Raw genomic sequence first — 18205 nt, forward strand, 5'->3', positions numbered from 1 at the left:
TTGTCAAAGACTATTGTTATAATACTCTCATGTTGCCTGGGATGTTCCATTATAGGATCTCCCACTGCTATGCCTTCATGTGCAATCCTGATACCTTAAATCCACTACTGAAGGCCTCCCTGTTATGCTGCTTTGCAGTTGTCTGTTTGTCTGTCTGCTTTGCATTAACTCAGTGTCCCCCCCCATGGAGATGCCATCTCCTGGTGCACAGTTTTGTCACAGCAGCTGCAGCCCTGCAGGGGTGTTGTAAGCTGATCTTACTGTTATGAGGGTTCTCTGTTTTACGTTAGGCTCTACAGTATCTGCTAGTTATTCTTCTGTGCACCTACTGAATCACACTACATTATCTGATTTTGTTTTCATTCTTGGTGTCCACTTGAAATGCCACTTACTATCAGCCTCTGGCAGTTCAGTACCACTTTTAGATGAGGGGGATTGCTACTGGTTAGCTCAATACAGAGAATGGCACTTTGCTGAGTACAGGGAGTTCCTAATGGGTCTTATATATGGTTAAGTCTGCTTTGCAGGTGCCAAGCTTGCATTCTCTACATGAATGACCAGCACTTTTATGTGTGATCACAAATGTATGACTACAGGAATTTGCAGGTAATGATCAAACATCTGACGTCCTGGTAATTTCTATTCCTGTCCTGCCAAGATACAGCAATCTAAGACTTGGCATAGATGGGGGGATAGGGGGTATAGGGAGAATTACTTTTTTAACCATGACTGCTGCTTGTACTGGAGTGTTTGCAATATTTTGGGATCACATTTATAAGGGTTAATTACAAAACAGTCATACTTTCATTAGGAAGCACTGCTTTGCATCTCATGAATTTGTGCACATCTCACCTGGTAACTCAGGTATAGAAGAAGGATACCTAGCACCTATTTAGAACTGGCATAATTCTTACATGGGATTAGTAACAATCTACTTTGTGTTTCTTTTTTAAAGTGTAGGGCCACGGAACTGTGATATAAAATATATTTGAAGAAGTAATGAAAACCCTAGAACCACTGAATCAAAATTTATTTTGATTAATGCATATTCATCATTTTGGTATTTTTTGTCAATTTACCCAGCTAGCAAAATAGATGCTAAGGACCTCATCAATGTGATATATTAAATTTTAAGAAAGAAATCCACCCACATTTGGGCAATCTAACACAGAATTTCACACTGCCACCATTTAAACTCTGTAACAAAAGATTTTTAATGTTTGATTTTAACATGTCTTCCTGCCCAGGAACAATGACATCTATTTTTTTTATTATTCTGCCATAACTGTTAGGAAAGATGATGGTACAGATGTTAGTGGCACTACCTGACAGTAGTCTTGGTTCTCTGGTTCGAGCCCTTGTCGGGGTGACTTTTTTATATAAATATTTCATGTCCTCCAACTGCATATTTGTCAGGGTCTCTGTCTTCATTCCTAAAGACATGAGGATCATTGAATTGGCTTTGGATTTAAACTACCCTAGGTGTGTATGTATGTGGTATATATGTGAATATAAATGTATCATTGACTGAAATAATGATCTGTCCAGGATTTCTTCCTGGCTGTTGCCCACTGCCTGCTGTGACAAACTCCAAGTCCCAGGAACTTAGACTTGATAAAGTACGTATTGAGAATGGGTGTCATACAGTTGTGATGACAGCCACAATATGAATGCTCACTTTCATAACTTATTTCTGAGTTGATTGCTCGTAAATTGAATATCATTTTAATCCATCATCAGCTACTCTGTTAATTCATAGACTACAATCATTTGATGGACCCTGGACAACCGAAGAAAGCTATTGCAGTATATCTGCATGTTTTCATTTTTCAAAATAATTTGGAATTTCTGTTTGGCTGTGTCCATTGCCTTAAAACTGCCATATCAGTTTTGGCTTAAAATTCTATACAGACCAGATATTAAAGACAAGATTGTCTTTCTTTAGTTCTATAAGGACCAGGTCTCCTTACTTCTATAAGGACAAGGTCTCCTTAGTTATATAAGGACCAGGTCTCTTTAGTTATATAAGGACCAGGTCTCCTTACTTCTATAAGGACCAGGTCTGAAGAATATATAAAAATAAATACATTTTACTTGGTATTCAATATGTTATTGGGTTGGGTTCAGTACTTTTTTTACAGTGTTGCCCTTACATGATTTTGATCTCTGAGTAAATATGTAATTTTACTGTGTAAAATAATATCTAACATTTTACATATTTGCTTCTTAGTAAATTATTTTGTTATTCATTATCTCTCTTGGCCTTACTATCTTCTCAAAGAATGGGATTATTTATATATCTTATTTGCAGGTTTACTTTTCCTTTCATCTTCAGACAGGATTATCAAAGGAAGCCGCAGATCTTGCATTCAATCACACTCAATCACTTTAGACATGACTGTACTTCTAATGCCTAGGTTGCTGCAGACAACAAGCGCACAGGAAGCCCTCACTTTTGGCCTAGAAAATGGCATGTATTAACAATGTGTAGAAAGCCCTGTGGGTTTCCAGTGATTCAAGAGTCTAAAAATGCTTTATATTCTGTCTTTCCACTGTGAAAAATATCCATGCCAGAGTAACAGTATATTCTAGGAAATTGAACAAAGACACGTAGATAACTCAGAACCAAAAAATATTCTAGGAAATACCACTTCATACTGTTAAGATACATGAAACCGATGTCGGCTATGACAGCAAAGGTGATATGGTGCCTGACAGGATTAGGGTAGGTCTCTGATAACTTTTGTATGGCATTACATTACAAATATTATCTTGGTTAGCGTCATTGTGATAAAGTAGGTTTTATTTATCTATTTGTTTAGCTTACACTTTTAGCTGACACCACTTTCCCAGAGATATTTTGTCAAGGAAAAGTAGGCTAAGTTCAATTTTTGCCCTACAGACAATAGTGTAAACAATGCAGCTGCACATTTACCAAAGTGAATGTAACATTATTTCTTCAGGTAAAGCTACCATTAAGTCAGAAAAGTATTTCCCAGTAGAGATCCTCACCCCTTTCACAGTGCTTTCTTCCCATTAAAAACACTCACCACATCAGAAAATGTCCAGGCCCCAGTGAGCTAAACGGAACATGTGAATATAGTTCAGACCGCATGACATGTAAAACAATGTGATGACATTTGTAAATGAAATCTAATCAATTTAGCCACAATGTAATAAAGGAATTTGAGTGGTGCATTCCTGTTGACTGAGTAAAAAGCTTTAATATAGCTGGGAAACAATTTCCAGTTGGTGACTTTCTACTAATCTACATTATTGTCTTTGACAACAGTGATCAGGATTTTATTCATAAATTACTAAAAACCTATAACAACAACACACCAGGGGAAATAAAAGGAAAGCTTCATTATTCTTAATACGCTTGTCTGTCTGGCACTATTACTAACCTTGAATACCAGGATTTGGAGGACAAATCACATACACACACACACACACACACACACACACACACACACACACAAACACATGCTGAAAAAGCCTTTACATGGCATTGTAAATGCATATAGTTGCCCCCCCTCAGTATGTATGTAAATATGACTATTTGCATTTCATTATATTAATTAAAATGCAAGATGGGGTGCAACATAAATTAGTTGTACAGAATGAAGCTACTATCACAGGGGCACTACAGTGGACATGCATGATACAGTTATCTTCCAAAAAAAAAGGTAAATGTACTTACCACAAAGCAACAGATTTTAATTTACAACACTGATATTATGAAGCAAAAAAGTACAGATATCAACTGAAGCCTTTGCCATAGTTTTCTCTATTATTTTTTGTATACGTTTTCAGATTTGATAGTGTATTTGGTAAATCCATGCATGTAGCAAAGCAGATTCCTGTGGTTACTCACATGGCTGTAGTTGAGTTTATTCTGTCTTGCCAGTGTAATTTCTGGTGTATCTGGCATTATATGGATTGATGTCTTATCTTTTTCCCAAGCCTCTGTGTACAAACGCTGCAAAGAAATAAAACAGGAATGTGATTATATTAACTCTTTGATCTTTTACTGTAAAAACAAAACAGATCTGCTGCTTAACTCTTTTTATGCCAATGGAGTTAAGTAAAGAAGGTTTAACATGCATATTGGTCTTTTATACTCCTACCACATTTCCCTATTCATGAAAAATCTGTTTAGGAAATCAAAACTTTGACTGTTATACTCTTTGGGGCCTCCTCTGCTCTGGTTGTTAAAGTGAACAGGTCTGGATGCACAGTTTGGAATGCTTCTGTTACATAGTCTGAAAACTTGCTAGCCTAATTTTTCTTTTTGTCTTATTAAAGACCTTTTCCCTTTTTTCTCTGCCTTTTAGCAGTTTCGTGACAAATACTACCTCTCAGTCACTAGATTTAGATCAATAAATATTTCCATAAAAGTAAAGGTTATAACTATCCTTTCTTGCTGTATGAGTCATGGGATTATATGCTTGTTCTTAACAAGCCATCAAATTCAGGACAAGTCCATGCTGTTAAGGCTTACCCCGCTGACCTTTCATTCTAAAATTTCTGTACATTTTGTAGGCAGTCTTCAATATAATTACTATATGGTATGAATGCTTTAAACAAAGATGGGGAACAGTAACACTCAAGGACTATGCAAACATGAAAGTCTTCTGTAGAATAGACAACATAAAGTTGCAGAATTTTTCATACAAATATCTATTTATATATGTGTGTGTGTGTGTGTGTGTGTGTGTGTGTATATATATATATATATATATATATATATATATATATATATATATATATATATATATATATTTATATTTAAAATAAAGGATTATGTTGATGAATTGTGACCATTTTGTCATTGTTTCTTTTGCAGTGCCTGAAAAAAAATCTGACGACATAGTAAACAGTGTAATATTTTACAGCACATGACCTAAAACTATACATGTAAAATGAAATACTCTGTGGACAAGACTATTTATGGCATTTTAAAGCAGTCAGTATGCTTATTTAATTTATTATTGTCCTACTTAACTATCTGAGGAAGGACACAGTTTACTTCTCTCATAAAAGATCATCTGCCCCACCCTAGCTATATCTCTGCCTAGCATCGCTCAGAATTATGCCCCTCTTAGGAAAAAATAAATCCCAGACAGGCTGTCATGCTTGTATAATAAGATCTCAGTGAAATCACTGTTCAGCTTAGTTCTTCTCAGCCATTGCAGTAAGGCTGGGCATCAGGTGATAAAATAGCACTGATTACAGGTGAGTTGGGAAAAGGATCAAGGTGGGTATATATGTTAGGAAAGAAAAAATATAACCAATGTTCTTTGCTTTCAGAAAACTTTATATTCAGAGAATTTTTCTGCATGATTACCTTTAATATATTAAACTTTTTTTTATCATTTGTTTATATGAAAGTTTAACCATTTAACATTTAGAGTTATATAAAACTTCTGTCACACTCTCTACAGTGTCAGAAAAGAAAAGGAACCGAGGCTTACCTTGTTTATTGTATCTGCATTTGTCTTCGCCAGAACCATGCTCATGGAATCGACTGGACTTGTGAACTTCAGATTTTCTGGGTGCTGACGATACTTTCTTTCACTTAGAATATCTCCTGCTTTCTTAACTTTCTCAACATCCAGGGACCCAACTGGTACCCAGCCTATTCCTTTCAGCCACTGCAAGTCAGCCTTATAGGCATTCTGTAAAGTAGAAATAGAGCAGTGAAGCATATTTCAATTGTGGTGAAGTTTGATGCGATATTATATTCATCCTGAAATACTATTATCTTAGTTTCAAAATAACCGTTCCATATGCAAGTAAGCTAACACTTAAACCACACACTTTGGCAAAAGAGGACGAGAAGTTCCCTGATGTTAGGCTGCAAAATATCCAGTCTGGAATGTTATCAGGTTATTTGTCATTGCATCAGAACTGGAGTCGGTCAGACAAGAAATTCTGTGAACTAACACAGGTTCTATCATAATCCAAGGCTTGACTGCCTCATGCTTGAATATAGTACAAATTATTAATCGCTGTTACTTTCTTCAACAAAAGAAAAATAAAAAAAAATAAAAATTGTGCTTAAGTCATAAAATCCATTTAAACACCAGAGGTGTTACAAAATGTCCAGTAATTATACGTAACTGCATCATAAAACAGAGTAAGAGGGTTTCTTCATATGCTGCAATAATATAAAGTTCTTTGAAAAAAAAAAACTGAACTATTTTTAATCTTAATTAAAATATTAAAACAAATGTCTCAACAGTTGCACTTTGAAATACTGAGCAGCACTTAAAATTTGCAGAAGGTATCATTGTTCTAAATTTTGGGAGAACAATAAGTGACCCAGATTTCATTATCCTCATATCAAGGGGCATCCAAGGCAAAGGAAGCTTAAATATCAGTCTGCATGTAGAAGTGTTTTCACTTTCTTAATTGTATGGATATTATCATCCAACTATAACAGGGAAACCAGCTCTAACACAAAGGCAGAAATAGCTTGCAGGTGAAAAGCTATATGCTTTTTACCACAAAAGCAGAAGCATTTTGCAATTGAAAACATGAATTTTTTTACATAATGGTAGTAAAAATTAGAAAATATATGCTTACATCACTCTGTAGCTCATAGGCTTTCCTAGCTTGAATGACATCATTTTGGTCTGGCAGACACGTCCACTGGTGCAGGTAGTGTCGGTAGTCTATGTCACTGACGAGAGTCTGGCATTTCTTGGCCAGAAGGAAACCCAGCATATCTACTGGCATGTTGAAACTTGTTTTCGTCTTTTCAAAGTTCTTCTTATACTCTCTCTCACTCTGGATCTTGGCGACATGCATAGCCCAAACCAGTTTAGGATCATCTTGTATGCTGCGGAATCCAACATGGTGGCCTTGCTGCTTGCGGTACGCTTGCTTATATTTATACTGAAAAAAAACAAAAAAACAGACATTATATTTTCCATAATGTCTCATATAACGGCAACTATTTGATTATGGGACTGAAGTACAATGAATACAGTTACTTACATCACTTGCAATATCTCTAGAAGCTCGAGCTGCAGTTATAGGGATAGCATCTGCTCGCATATCATATCCTTTCCTCTTTGCTTGTTCCCATCCAAGTCTGTAGAGTTTCTAAAGAAATGAAACACAAATAGGTAACATAGTAGCATACTTATTTTTTCATATACCTCCTGCCATGCTTACTTTGATTATCAAGTCCTCCCCTGTCAAAAATGAGTCCATTTGTTCCCTAGGTTTTGGGAGACCCACCAGATCTCATTGGGCAGTGCCATCATCTCGATAGACATCATGCTTTCACCAGCATTCTAGTGATTATTAGTCTAACCACACCCCTTGTGGTAATGTGGGCACAAGTGTCACTACAAGGACTACCTACTTCCTTACATATGCACATGTGTACTCTTCTATACACTTTCACGATAAGGGCTGCCACTGCAGGCTTCAGTGATCATATCACTTGTGCAGACACAGTTCTCCATCTTTGCAAGTTTCAGCACTGCCTACATGTCTGTAGAAGGCTTATCACAGTGATCCACTCCAAATCACTCAAGAGTTGTTCTACATTGTGGTAGAGTCCAGCTAGTGCCCCCCCCCCAAAGTTCCCTGCTAAAGTCCTTGTTTTTTTCCTTTTTGGTGAACAAACTTTACAGAATCTGCATTTGTGAACTTGCCTACTCTGCAGATAATACAGTTTTCTTCTTCTGTTTCCTAACATCCCACTGAATTTGCAACATAGCTCACCAATGATTTTCATACCATAGACAACACATTTACATCCAGCCAAGTGATAAAAAGGTGATTCTTTTCAACAATAAGTAAAGGTAGTTCTAATCTATTGCAATGAACAAGTACAGCTTCAAATTACTTCTCATTACAAACTTTAAGTCACCAACCAGATTAGATAAACCCAGACAACAGCCTGCACTGAATAAGCGGCCCTCTTACTTATAGTATAAATCCCATATAGCTTTTTCCTTCATCCTCTCCTCAGCTGATTGTGAAATGAGTATGTGACAGTGTCCATTCAGGACATGTCTCATACTATTCAGTGTGGCCCATTTATTTACTGAGTCCTTTCCTGCAACTTTTAGTGTGGAGTTAACTTACAAGTGTTGAATACCAAGAGAAAATGCAGCATTGGCTTGCAGGGTAGAACTAACCTAATGAATCTTACATCACCTTCTTTCGCTAAGTTGCTTATGCGTAGCATCATAAGGATGCTCTGTCTTCATTCCTTTCTGCCAAATATTTCAGTAACACTGCTTATCTGCTTTCATATAAACAACCTCCTTCAACAAACCCCATTTCAAAGTTCATTGGTTCCTTCATTTAAACAGTTATTTAGTTTGCCTTAGTTGCTGCAACATCATTTCCTGCTTTCCTTTATACATTATCCTACTGACCATATAGCATGTACATGCTTTATCTTACACTGTATGCTTGTTGTCTTAGCAGTTACTGTGCTTTGCAACTAATAGTTGCAATGGAGGGGGGAGTTGTACCCTGTGTACTCTGCTCTTTAGTTTCTAGTGGAGAGGGGAGATGTACCCTGTGTACTCTGCTTTTTAGTTTCTAGTGGAGAGGGGAGTTGTACCCTGTGTACTCTGCTCTTTAGTTTCTAATGGAGAGGGGAGATGTACCCTGTGTACTCTGCTCTTTAGTTTCTAGTGGAGAGGGGAGATGTACCCTGTGTACTCTGGTCTTTAGTTACTAGTGGAGAGGGGAGATGTACCCTGTGTACTCTGCTCTTTAGTTTCTAATGGAGAGGGGAGATGTACCCTGTGTACTCTGCTCTTTAGTTTCTAGTGGAGAGGGGAGTTGTACCCTGTGTACCCTGCTCTTTAGTTTCTAGTGGAGAGGGGAGATGTACCCTGTGTACTCTGCTCTTTAGTTTCTAGTGGAGAGGGGAGATGTACCCTGTGTACTCTGGTCATTAGTTACTAGTGGAGAGGGGAGTTGTATCCTGTGTACTCTGCTCTTTAGTTTCTAGTGGAGAGGGGAGATGTACCCTGTGTACTCTGCTCTTTAGTTTCTAGTGGAGAGGGAAGATGTACCCTGTGTACTCTGCTCTTTAGTTTCTAATGGAGGGGGGAGTTGTACCCTGTGTACTCTGCTCTTTAGTTTCTAATGGATAGGGGAGATGTACCCTGTGTACTCTGCTCTTTAGTTTCTAATGGAGAGGGGAGATGTACCCTGTATACTCTGCTCTTTAGTTTCTAGTGGAGAGGGGAGATGTACCCTGTGTACTCTGGTCTTTATGTTGCAGTTTTCTTATTTTCCTGAATGGTATCACTGAAAACTAATTAGACTCTCTATACCCATTTTTAGTTATTTATTTAGTCAGCAGTGGTGGTACAGCAGTTAGCATTGTTGCCTCACCGCAAGAGGTTCTCTGGTTTGATTCTTGGCTGGAGCGCCTTCTGTGTGGAGTCTGCATGTCCTCCCTGAGGTCAAGTGAGTTTTAAGATATGCAGGTAGGTGTGTGTGTGTGTGTGTGTGTGTGTGTGTGTGTGTGTGTGTGTGCCTTCTGTGAAGGTTGGGGGTCAGGCTGGCAACTTGACACTGTAAAACACCACTGCCTATCAGTCTGTGGACTGGTGATCCACTGTGCTGACCCCTAACTGGGAAAAGCCGAAAGATATTGCTTTATTTACCATCAGCTCAGGCAAATGGGGCCTCTGTTCAATGTCTCATCTGAAGGAGAGCATACTCAGGAGCACAGCACCCCCTTATGGAGCACTGCAATATTGGTATTGGGAATAATTTATCCAAAGCAGGGTATGGTAAAGAACCCACAGCCTTCCACACCAAAGGCAAGCGTACTGCCTGTTAAGCTACTAAGACTACCCATTATGATCTTGTATTGAACTCTAGTGCAGGAGAGCCATTTGTATTTTTTTTTTTTTTGCATAGTTTGCTTTGGGACAGAAACATGTATTGACAACAGATAAGGATTGCTTGGTAGTCATAATTTATATTCTTTAATAATTTAACCAAACTGCTTTTAGGTCTGAAGACCATCTAGAAACACAGACTCTTTTTATTGTAACAGGGTACAACTCCCCTCTCCACGTTGTACCCACCTAATCAATTTAAAGCATGGACAGTGAGCAAAACAGCCTGACAGAGCTCAGGTGTTGGAGGAGCAGAATGACCCTGCATGTGTAACTAAACTCATCATTCCTAGTCCATTCAACTTGCTATCAATTGGATAAACTGCAGATCCTATATTTTCCTACCACCTCACAAGGCTTGCCATATGTCTCTCTTATTTGACTGTACTACCTTCTCTGAAAGGCTTTCTTTTTTACCCTTATGGTCATGCCTACCAGCTGACCATAGACCATTTTTCCAAGGTTGCTCCTGTTTCTCCATTTCTTCTTAGCATCCCCCAGGGCTAGAACCACATTGGTTCAGCTGGCAGCATTGCATATGTTGTTCTGCACTGCCAGACGATTTTTGTATACTCTAACTGGACAGAGCTACTGATATCATGTGCATCACTCCATGTAATGTTAGTTAGCTTTGTCCACTTATCATTTCTGAATTGCTAACTGCAACGTGCCATGCAGTTATTGAGCCATCCCAATTTCTGGGGATGTAACAGACAGGGGGCAGAAATCCCTTCCTCCTACAGTTGGCAAACTGGCAAAAAGCTGCTCCTTCCTATCCCATGCCTGGACTTACAATAGCTGTCCACCATTATTGTGAAAATATAAATTCCTTGTATCTGATACATGTCGGCCATCTTACATCATCAAATAGTGTTGATGATGATGTCTTATTTTAATGCATGCCTTTTTGGAGCGCAGCATATTTTTCACTCCTTGTGTCACCTGATATAGCTAAAGGCTTTTGTTATGCTGCTCCAGAAATGATGTAATTGGTTCTTTTATAGCTTTTGTTACACACCATGCAAAAATATTGCAGCATATTTCCTATTTATGGCCTTACAAAAATGTGAAACCAAACTGTGTGCACACACATAGATATGTATGTGGTCATATATACATACACACATGCACATTTGTGCACACTAATATACACACACACACACACACACACACACACACACACACACACACACACACACACACGTGCACGCACACACACACACACACACACACACACACACACACACACACACACACACACACACGTGCACGCACACATGCACACACACACACACACACACACACACACACACACACACACACACACACATACATATACACACACACAACATACATACACGCACACACACACACACACACACACACACACACACACACACACACACACACACACACACACACACATAGAAACATCTCAGTCCACTGTTACAATCTTGAGGGAATGTGAAAGAAGAAGCTACATTTTAAATAGGACTTGAATGCAAGGCCTTCAATAATATAACGTAAATATAACTAATCACCGCATTTTCAAAGATTCTACAAACAGAAAAGTGCGTATGCGTCTGGTTCAGATAAAACATTCCTTATGGTCTGCACATTTTGCTTTAATCTATAATATGCATTACACAGTGACAGGGGTTGAACTCCAACAGAAGAGCGCATTCATTCCAGTCAGGAGGGAAGCCCTTGCATATACAACCAAGGGGTTTGGTAGCCACACTGAAAGAAAGAACTGGGAAACTACCAAACATCTCGGCAAAAATGGCTGTCAGTTTTCTTTTCCCACCATTACATGCCAAAATACATGTATATATTGTTTTCTCATTTCTCATTTCAATAAATCTCTGAATTAAACAGAACAGTTTATCTTTTAATAACTTCCCCAATTTTAATGCTAAAATGGCAATTCCAGCTCATTAAAATAATAACTATAAATTTCCTTTGTCTGCCACACTGATAATGGTTCGATTTGCGCTTGTTTAATGTACTATAAATTCAGTATCAGAAATCTGGGTGTGCACATCCACACCACATCAGTAAGCTTTCTCTGACTAATATTAATACAGAAAAAAAGCAGAGGAATTAATTCTCCGTTATACAGCAGTTTTATTTTTAAAAAGGTAAGATGCTTGGCAGGCGACTGGAACAGAATCAAGTTGTTCATCTATGAAACTGACAACCGAGTTTTGGGAATGAACCTGATGCACCAGAAAGGTCAGCTTTAGCATAAGATCTGGTGGCCAGTTCTCCTATCGTAGGGAAGGTATGGGCTTTATTATGGCCACATGATCTCTGGTAGAGACTAAGGACCTCATAGGTTCCCATCTCTTGAAAGGGGGAGTGACAGATGTCCAATATTTGACATGTGGGTGCATGAGTCGTGAGCACATCTGTAATATCATCTTGCTATCTCCTGACTGGCCTGCAACAGTATATTCACTCCTGGTACTGTTGTGCCTATGATCATGTGACTCATTTTTTCACAGCCCTATTAATAAGTAGTAACAAGATTCTGCCCACCTAGAAGTTGGGAGGCTCACCCAGTAAAGGGTGATTTTTGACAATGGAATAACTGATTTGGGCAGTCCTGCTATGGTTTGAAGTCCCAGAAACAGTGGTGCAATTAGTGCAAGCTATGTACAAAGACTCAATGATTCAGGTATGAACAGTGTTTGGTCTCACAGACGGTTTCCCATTGGGAGTGGGTATACATCAGGGTTTAGCTCTGAGCCCACTGCTGTTTATACTAGTGATGGACTATATCAGGAAACGGGTTGGAGGGGACAGATTAAGAAGGTTGCTGTAATCAGACAATGTGGCACTACAGGTAGACTCTGAGCAAGAACTTCAGCAAAGGTAGAGGAATGGAATGCAAAGCTGAAGGCACATGGGATGAAACTGAGTACAAATAAGACAGTAGTGATAGCAGCAAATGGAGAAAATCTGAAAAAGCTGACAATTGAGATAGAAGGAAAAATAGTGGAACAGCTTCAAGTATCTGGGAGATGTGACTGAGAAGGGAAATCTGTATGAGGAGTTCAAACTACAATCATAGGGACAGACTGTCAGGTGTAGTACATGACAGTAGATCACCAAATAAGCTGAAAACTAAGGTGTAAGAAACAGTGGTATGACCTATAGTACAGAAACCTGGGCAGTAAAGGCAGATCACTTGAGGAAGCTAGAAGTGATAGAGATGAAGAGCCTGAGACAGGTGTTAGGATTCACACTGTGAGATAGATAAAGAAATGAGGACATTAGAGCCAAAGTGGCTCCAATTGCAGAAAATGTCAAAGACAACAGAGTAAGATGGTTTGAGCACATGTGTAGAAAAGCAGAAGACAATCGGGGAAAGATTTGAGACAGACAGGAGAAAGGCAAGAGGAAATGAGGGCATCCAGCAAAGAGGTGGATGGATTGTCTGAGAGAAGACCTGCGGCACTTAGGCATGAGTATCAAAGAAGACAGGAGAGTGGCACTGAATAGAGAGAGATGTCGACAGTTGACAGGACACCCAGACCCAATGCAGAAAATGGGAAAAAGGGGATTGATGATGAAGAACAACTGAGGTAGAGAGGGATGGCAGATAGCAGCTGGGAATAAATCTGAGATCATCAGTGATCAGATGAGGGCAGCAAACATAATAAATAAATAAATAAAAAATGAGATGCTTTTATGCAAGTGTCCTATGCAGTCCCTCTGGAATGTGCATGCTCCTATACACAGGCTCAATGAGGGCTGCCATCACCAGTTTGGGATCTACAAGCCCACTTCCCCTGGCCTGACAGTCATTGGTCTTGTACAGGTAGAATCCTGCATGGGAGCAAATTACCTGACTTGGAGCCCCTCTTTCTGACTCTCTCCTGCACAGTTCTTCAGTTACTAATCACACTTGGGTCATCTAGATCATAATCCGTATTTATCCCTCTATATCACAGAGCCAGGCCTTGTGATTAATATGGAATTCTGTTTATTGCTATAATCATTATTATTGGTTGTGATGGCATTTATAGTTATTATTATTATTTTTGTCTGTGATTGTGTTTAATAGAAAGTGACCCCTAATGTTTTTTCTTGACATAGTGTGGGGATATACTGATGGAGTTGGTGATGTTAGGCACAGTACAATAACAGATGGTGTGTATGCAGAAGCGGTAAGAAAAATTGATAACAGGCTGTAAAACAGTGATGAAGTAGTAAGTACAGAGCAAGAAACAAAGTGAAATGCATCTGTAAAATGTTACAGAGCAGGAAGAACTGTCCACTGAAAAGTCTCCTCCAGAAGCTGTCTGGAAAAAAAAAATACAGAAAATGTCTAGCCAGGCACCTAGGCTAATGTTGGGAAAATAATCCAGAATACATAAATGAAACAATTAATGCCACTGTGTCAAAATAAAAACAGAGAAGTACATGTTGTCTAGAAGTATTGTAAAACTGAAAAATTTAAGACTGTACCAGATAAGGGTTACCAGAGTAGTACGTGACAAAACAAGCTGGGATTCACCTGGATGAAGAGTTTGCTTTAGTTTCTGTGCAAGGAATATACACATGATATTACTGTCTAACTGTCCTTGTTAGTAAAGTTTTAGGCTGTTACAGAGTTTAACAACAGAACAATTCCACAGCAGCAAATTTTACAATATGTCTTGTGTCTCAAGCTCTGTGCAGTTTACGTAATACTTCAACTATGAAATGCCAGTTTCCTAAATGGTGACATGTCAAAGGGATGATGATGATGAAAAAATGTCAGAAAGTAAAAGGAATGAAAAAATCATTTTTATCTGTTTTTTTTTTTTTTATTTTTGCAGGGGGACAAGCCACCCTGCACCCCCTGAACTTATATATGCCAAGTCAATGGTCACAACTACCAGAAAGGAGAATCATTGCCATCACATAATTAGAAATCACACCAGCGATAATTTCCTATGAAGAAAAATCATGTTTTACTTTGATCTACTGAAACTCAAGCAATTTCACGTCAAGCATGTCTACTGAAGAATTTTGTAACAACGAATTAATGTTCGCACAAAACTGTGATGGCGTATGCAGAATTTCTAAGTACAATAAGGGAAAGCTAGAAAGCTAACCGAATAATATAGCGAGGGTCTGACTGCAAGAGCATAGTAGAAAAAAAAAGCAAAATAACCAAGTGTTATTTTTGATGAGGAAAAAGTAATGAAAATGGATAAAAATAAGGAGAATGAAAAAGGGAATAAAATATAGGGGGTTAAGGGAATAGAGCAAGAAGTGTTCATGTTTCCACAGAGGAAAATTTCAATTAAAAGAAAACACTTTTCTGGAAAAAGGGGAAGGTATATGTGAATAATACATTTTAGTTTTCAAATGAATAAAGTAAAGTGAAAGTAGTGAAAGCATGGAAAGTCTTGTGTAAAATGGATGAAGATAATGTTTGCAACTACAGTTGTTTCAATGATGTCTGTGATGTATAATGTTTGCAGCTCAAGTGGTGTCATTTTTTTCATTTATTTAAATGTAAGATTGCCTATGTGATATGTGATAATTTAATACAGATGTTTATTAAAAAAAGATAGTATGTGGAGGTGGAGATTAAGGAAGAGAAGATACAAAGAAAGTTATTGAAGGATATGGGAAAATGCACTGAAGTATTTTCTTTTTGCAAGAATTATATTCAAATGATTAGTGATGTGAGGATAAAAAGGACAGATTTTGAGGTAGGAGGGTTGTATTATCATGTGGGATAGAGATGAAAGAAACGGTATACTTTTAAAACAGATAATATGGTTGTTGGAACACATATGAAGTTTTGAAATGGAAGAATTTTGGTAGTGTATATTATATCATAAAAAGCTGAAAGCTCAAAAGAGAGAATCACAAACGGTAGATAAAAAAAGAGAGAGAGAGACTCACAAAACATTGAATAACTCCTAAGAATGAATCACTCCCTATATCAGTAAACCCCATCCTGAAAACTGAAATAAAATATAATCTTGGTAGCAGTACTGTTAGGGAATTGGTTTTAGTAATGTACTGTTAGGGAAAGGGTTTTAGTAATATACTGCTAAGGAAAGGGTTTTTAGTAACGTACTGTTAGGGAAAGGGTTTTAATAATGTACTGCTAAGGAAAAGGTTTTTAGTAATGTACTGTTATGGAAAGGGTTTTAGTAATGTACTGTTAGGGAAAGGGTTTTAGTAATGTACTGCTAAGGAAAGGGTTTTTAGTAATGTACTGTTATGGAAAGGGTTTTAGTAATATACTGTTAGGGAAAGGGTTTTATTAATGCACTGCTAAGGAAAGGGTTTTTAGTAATGTAAGGTTATGGAAAGGGTTTTAGTAATGTACTGTTAGGGAAAGGGTTTTAGTAATGTAATGTTAGGGAAAGAGTTTTAGTAATGTACTGCTAAGGAAAGGGTTTTTAGTAATGTACTGTTAGGGAAAGGGTTTTAGTAATGTACTGCTAAGGAAAGGGTTTTTAGTAATGTACTGTTATAGAAAGGGTTTTAGTAATGTACTGTTAGGGAAAGGGTTTTAGTAATGTACTGTTAGGGAAAGGGTTTTAGTAATGTACTGCTAAGGAAAGGGTTTTTAGTAATGTACTGTAAGGAAAGGGTTTTAGTAATGTACTGTTAGGGAAAGGGTTTTTAGTAATGTACTGCTAAGGAAAGGGTGTTTAATAATGCACTGTTAGGAAAGGGGTTTTAGTAATGTACTGCTAAGGAAAGGGTTTTAGTAATGTACTGTGAGGGAAAGGGTTTTAGTAATGTACTGTTAGGGAAAGGGTTTTATTAATGTACTGCTAAGGAAAGGGTTTTTAGTAATGTACAGTTAGGGGATGGGTTTTAGTAATGTACTGTTAGGGAAAGAGTTTTAGTAATATACAGCTGAAGACAGGGTTTTTAGTAATGTACTGTTAGGGGAAGGGTTTTAGTAATGTACTGCTAAGGAAAGGGTTTTTGGTAATGTACAGTTAGGGAAAGGGTCTTAGTAATGCAATGTGTAGGGTTAGGGTTATGGGCAGGAGTAGGGTTAGGGTTACCATCAGGGTTAGCACACATAGGCAAGGTGGGTGGGGGGGGGGGGCTTTGCCAGAAATTGCTGGTGTCATCATTAATAAATTAAAGAAAACCTGCATGAACTTTGCTAAACATTTGAAAAGTGAAAGGTCAATCTGATTATGAGATGAAATCTAGATGTGCATGCTATGGCCGGATAGAGTGGGATATTATAGTAGTAGAAGAGATAAAAATAGATGGTTCTACTAAAAGCTTCAGTACTGATTTTCTATGTCACCTCCTGGGGTTCTTGCTTAAATGTGGTTGCAGTTTTATAATTACAGAAAAGGAAATGCATATTTAAAAAATAGCAACAATTTATACATAAATAAGACATGCATTTGATGTGTCTGTTCATGTACCTTAACAGAGACAATAATTTTGTCAGTTATCATGTAAGATCCTGTTCATATTATTTATTTTTTATCACAATGAAATGATCTTAGTTGTAGCTTTTTGATATGCTACAGAATCTGTGCCTAATGCATGTGTATCTACTATGCCAGTATAAGGTAATAATTTTTCCCCAGTCACAGCTGACATAGTTATCACAACAGACATTATGCACAAAAATGCCATAATGAACTTACAACATGACTATTCACTGGTGTTGAAAACGTTTTGCAGAAAATGTCAATCTTGTTTCATAACTTGATCTCTTAAGTATTATTAAATTAAATGGCATATACTGAATTGTCAAATGAAAGCAGGGTGGTAAATAACTTATAAAGTTGGCACTGTGCCAATGGTTTCCATGTTTGCCAGGTAAGATACTATTAGTTTGCTTCACCAAAAAGAGAACAGTGATAGTTTTCACCTTGTTATTACCTTGTTCTGCTCTCAGAAGAACTTCGCCTCCATATCTGACCTCCTTTACTACTATAAAAATGACACCGGATTTAGTTTTCACAAGATGTACACATACCTGGCTGAAGTTGATTTTGTTTTGTTTTGAAAGTTCGATCTCTGGGGTGTCAGGCATGATGTGGATTTTGGTCTTGTCTTTGTCCCATGCTTCAGTATAGAGACGCTGAAATTAAAGATGGATAGTTTAAATAGTGGAGGTAGGATTTCTAGCTAATTATGTGGTATTTACAGGGATCATTTTAAAGAAACATTAAAATATATGCTTTATAGCCATAATATGGTATAAAACAGAAGACTGTTTACTCTGAAGCTGCTTCATCAATTGTACTTTATTCATTGGTTCTACAGAAACTATAACAGAGTATTCAACATATGATGAAAAATCAAGG

General features: G+C 37.7%; 1 protein-coding gene across 13 annotated transcripts in view; it reads right to left on the reverse strand.

Moving 5' to 3' along the window:
- Nucleotides 1-18205, reverse strand: part of NEB (nebulin) — a 619289-nt gene that overhangs the window by 327913 nt on the left and 273171 nt on the right. For all 13 annotated transcript variants that reach the window (XM_044074886.1, XM_044074893.1, XM_044074887.1 and 10 more), the window contains 5 exons: nucleotides 17875-17979; nucleotides 7006-7113; nucleotides 6592-6903; nucleotides 5478-5681; nucleotides 3878-3982 (listed from right to left, as the gene is read on the reverse strand). In XM_044074886.1, coding sequence (XP_043930821.1) covers nucleotides 3878-3982; nucleotides 5478-5681; nucleotides 6592-6903; nucleotides 7006-7113; nucleotides 17875-17979 — 834 coding nt within the window. The remainder of the gene's footprint in view (nucleotides 1-3877; nucleotides 3983-5477; nucleotides 5682-6591; nucleotides 6904-7005; nucleotides 7114-17874; nucleotides 17980-18205) is intronic.

Source organism: Protopterus annectens, chromosome 6.part0, assembly GCF_019279795.1.
Source record: "Protopterus annectens isolate FY-2018-M chromosome 6.part0, PAN1.0, whole genome shotgun sequence".
Lineage (NCBI taxonomy): Eukaryota > Metazoa > Chordata > Ceratodontiformes > Protopteridae > Protopterus > Protopterus annectens.